This window comes from Erigeron canadensis, chromosome 6, assembly GCF_010389155.1.
Source record: "Erigeron canadensis isolate Cc75 chromosome 6, C_canadensis_v1, whole genome shotgun sequence".
Lineage (NCBI taxonomy): Eukaryota > Viridiplantae > Streptophyta > Magnoliopsida > Asterales > Asteraceae > Erigeron > Erigeron canadensis.
Window position 1 is genome coordinate 39,781,589 of NC_057766.1, and position 3,735 is coordinate 39,785,323.

General features: G+C 36.2%; 1 protein-coding gene across 1 annotated transcript; it reads left to right on the plus strand.

Moving 5' to 3' along the window:
* Positions 1 to 1,856: 1,856 nt before the first annotated feature.
* LOC122605552 lies at positions 1,857 to 2,951 on the plus strand. Its single transcript, XM_043778512.1, has 3 exons — positions 1,857 to 2,089; positions 2,374 to 2,698; positions 2,792 to 2,951. Exons 1-3 carry the CDS (start codon positions 1,944 to 1,946, stop codon positions 2,855 to 2,857), a joined length of 537 nt encoding a protein of 178 aa, XP_043634447.1. The 5' UTR covers positions 1,857 to 1,943; the 3' UTR covers positions 2,858 to 2,951.
* The last annotated feature ends 784 nt before the right edge of the window (positions 2,952 to 3,735 follow it).

Here is a 3,735-nt window from a genome sequence, read left to right on the forward strand (position 1 = left end):
TTTTCAGCTTACTCTTTAGTCTCTATTTTTAGTGTGTTTTCATACTCATTTCTTAGTAACCGGATATCGTAATCACATATCTTTATATACTATTCCACTGTAATCACCAGGACCCACATATTGTAGTATTTGTTACAAGAAAAGATCCATATAGTATGAGATTGTTTATTGTTGACAGTTGACATTGGCTAGAAATACAAGGAAAGTAGGTGTTATTGGTCTTGACTACTTCCTGATTCCCTTGGTTAAGTTGTGATAAGGCTACATATATTATACCGACTACGTACCACTAGATTTTTTTTCTTCTTAAACTGATGATGCTTGCATTGTATTATAAAAAATCAAGTTAAAAATTCGAAAGAATGTATTATAACTATAAATATTCAAAGTAGAATTTGCATTCTTTGTGTCTAATTTGTACACATTTTCAAATAGTTGACTTTTCAACTAGAATATTCGAGATATATAGTCGATCCAAGAGAGATCAAAAGGCTATAACTTGAATCATGTGTAATAATTGAGGTAGCAATGTATATAGGCCTACATTACCATTTAGTCCTGCTAAATATTTGTTGAAAAGTTTTGTGCAGCATGCATGCTCCCCTTTGCTAGTTTAGATTCACATGTACTTGTCATATACATTCCATGTTTCTTCCGTGTTCTTTTGACTTGATTCATATTGTCTTCATCCACTGGATCAGGGTCAAGATAACAAAATGAAACAACGCAACACGACATGGCGTACATGATCTCTAAGGCTTTTGATTCTGGCATGATTCTCTAGTAAATATGATATATAAATTGGATTACATAATCATGAGCATAAAAGTTCAATTTTGGGGACAAAAACTGCACGAATGAAGTTTCTTAAAAGTCTTATATATAGCTTCCTCATTTTTCACACTCTATGTTTAGAGACGATTCAAAATCTCGACCTAAAAGTTGTTTGTATGTATATATATATATAATGGCTAACACATGAGCATTTTGCTCTTTCAAGTAACATATCTATACTCCTCTATAAAGCATATTGCTTTTTTTATTTTTGGAAATTAAGCATTTTTTCAGTATTCCCATAATACCCTTACACCCTTACCTTCTTTCTAATCATTACACGATCTCCTCGACCTTCTATCACCCTCTGCCGCCACCCTCCTTCTCCACCACCGCCCTTGATCTCCACCACCGCCTCCCTTTTATATTGTCCTCGTCTTCTAGCCGCTGCAACGCGCGGGCACTATGCTCGTATATATATATACTAGCTAGCTGGTCGATCTTAATATTTAAGTCAATGTCGGATTATTATTCGTTGATTATTTCCTTATACAAACAAGCTAATTGATTAGGTTGGGCACGTCCAGTATCAATTCTAGCTAGCTCAAGCCAATTTTGAACAAAAGTCTAATTGGATCGATCAGTAGAATAATATTGGACTTGCATCTTCCATATATAGGTCATTCCATTATATCAAGGCTAACAAACCAGCGAGCCCAAGCTAGTTAAAAAGAAATACTTGATAAGGTTTATAACTTTTAAAATAAGTTTATTTAAAAATCTTAATAATTATTAGCCGTAAAAGTTAAATAACTAAAAAAATCTAGCCAGATTCAAACCAAGAACAAATAGTTATTCGAATATAAACTCCGAGACAATTAAAAAAAACTTACTCAAACTCTATCAAATCAATCTCAAGCACAGTACGTAACTACAATAATAAACACAAATTCGAAAATCTTACTACTTAAGTCAGACTCGACTTATATGCCTCACTTCACTAAGTATGAACGATGGAAGTAGACATCATAAAAGTCCAAAAACTTAATAAAGAAAAGTTAAGTGTGTATTTTACAAAGTACAACAAATATAGGGGTCTGATAGTTTGCAAGTATCAGACAAAAGTTCACAGAGGGCGTTGACTTTATTATTCAGGGGATTGACATTCAATGGAACCGGCGGTGGTGAAACTGAAGCCGATCGAAGCAACACCGGAAACCTTCAAAGATTTCGGTCAAGTCATCCAGGCGTCGCCGGACGGTGAAGCTTTCGGCCCTCACGATGCTCAACTCGATCTATCTCAAGGCATTCCTAGGTGCCCCATTTCACTATTTCAATTTTGTTAATCGGCAGTTTTGCTATTTTATGTATAAAATTTTCGATAATTTGCCACGTCATCATATATATTAACTATCATAAAACTTTCGTTACTAGTTGTTAATTAACTATTTTTATGTTTATTTATCGCATTATTATATTACTGGTTCTTGACAAATTTGATATATATTTCTTGTTTATTTATTCGTTGTACATTTAACTGGTAGAAAGTAAGGATAATTATTATTATCGTGATTCCTTTTTCAATACTTTTGTTACTAGATTTTATATCATGAACCTTCAAGATCAGGCCCTCAAGTTTTCGAGTATAACACACCATGCAAATGTGACCCAATGCCTTGGTTCAATTGGCGGTGAATCTTGGTATCTTGGAGTTTCAAAGCCCTCTATAGTGGAAGAAATGGATGAAAATGTGGTGCAAGCACGCAGCGGTCACTTGTTTGTGCCTCCTGCTGTCGACAGTGTTCAGGTCTTTAAAATCACAGGCCCGAAATCTTTGAAGCTGATTCGAGGGACTTGGCATGCCGGCCCATTGTTTAAGCCGAAGACAATGCATTTCTACAATCTTGAGCTTAGCAATACCAATGTAAGTACTTCACTTGTACTCAAAACACTAGAATTTCAAGGTGCCATTGGGGTGGTTGTTTGATCCTAATTTGTGCTTTTATTTTTTGTACAGGTAGTGGATCACACAACCCATAATTTCAAAAAGGGAAACGCAACTATGTTTATAATAGATGACTAGGCTGATTAGTGATTTTACAGATGCTTCTAACTATGTTTGTTGCTTATGATGTAATTGAGAACTTGCTCTTGTATTTCAACTCGTGTTTTGCTTATGTTGTTTTCATTCAAGAATCACACCAAAATCTTAGTAAGTTGTTGAAGAAAACAAACATTTCGACACAATAAGATTAGCAAATATCATTCAGAGACCTCCCCAAACCGCAGTCCTGATCTGAGCAGAACTCTATTTACGCGTACTTATCATCCTAGACTGCACCAATATCATCAATGCCCAATGAGAACATATGGATTGGAAAAACATTTTATCTTGTGTAGAATACCAGAACAACCTTCTTCAGAGCTGTCACCATCTTTGATCAATACCAGTTAGCCAGTGGTGGTGTTGGTGGTGGTGAAACTGAAGGCAATAGAAGCAAAAGTTCAGTGGCTGTTTTTCCAATCGCTACAAATATCAGGCTCCATTGTAACTTATTAGAACATTCTGAAATATCATCCATATGTAGTTGTGTGTGTATGGATTTTGATAGGGGCAATTAAAGCTGTGAAGCGGAAGGCAATAAGAGCAGCACCCAGACGCTTCAAAGAGTTGGGACATGTGGCTCGGGTTTCACCAGACGGTGAAGAATTCGGGCCTCATGATGCTCACCTCTCCCTCTCCCAAGACACTCCTAACTTTTCTCTCTTCTCTTTTCTAAATAGTTTGAAACTTGGATTACCTGTTACCATTGGTAGGGTGGTGTTCAAGATGGACAGGGCCGTCCCGTGGATCTCATAGTCCCAAACCATCAATTATAGCCTCGTTGGGTATACAAACAAGTGACTTGGCATGCTGGATGGTTATTCAAGCCAGGGAACACAATGGATTATTGAAACCTT

Bases quoted from the DNA above. Each gene is read 5' to 3' on its own strand.
- LOC122605552 (XM_043778512.1), top strand. From the start codon at position 1,944: ATGGAACCGGCGGTGGTGAAACTGAAGCCGATCGAAGCAACACCGGAA. The intron at 2,090-2,373 runs GTGCCCCATTTC...TTTTGTTACTAG, and splicing joins CTATCTCAAGGCATTCCTAG to ATTTTATATCATGAACCTTC. The intron at 2,699-2,791 runs GTAAGTACTTCA...TTTTTTGTACAG, and splicing joins TTGAGCTTAGCAATACCAAT to GTAGTGGATCACACAACCCA.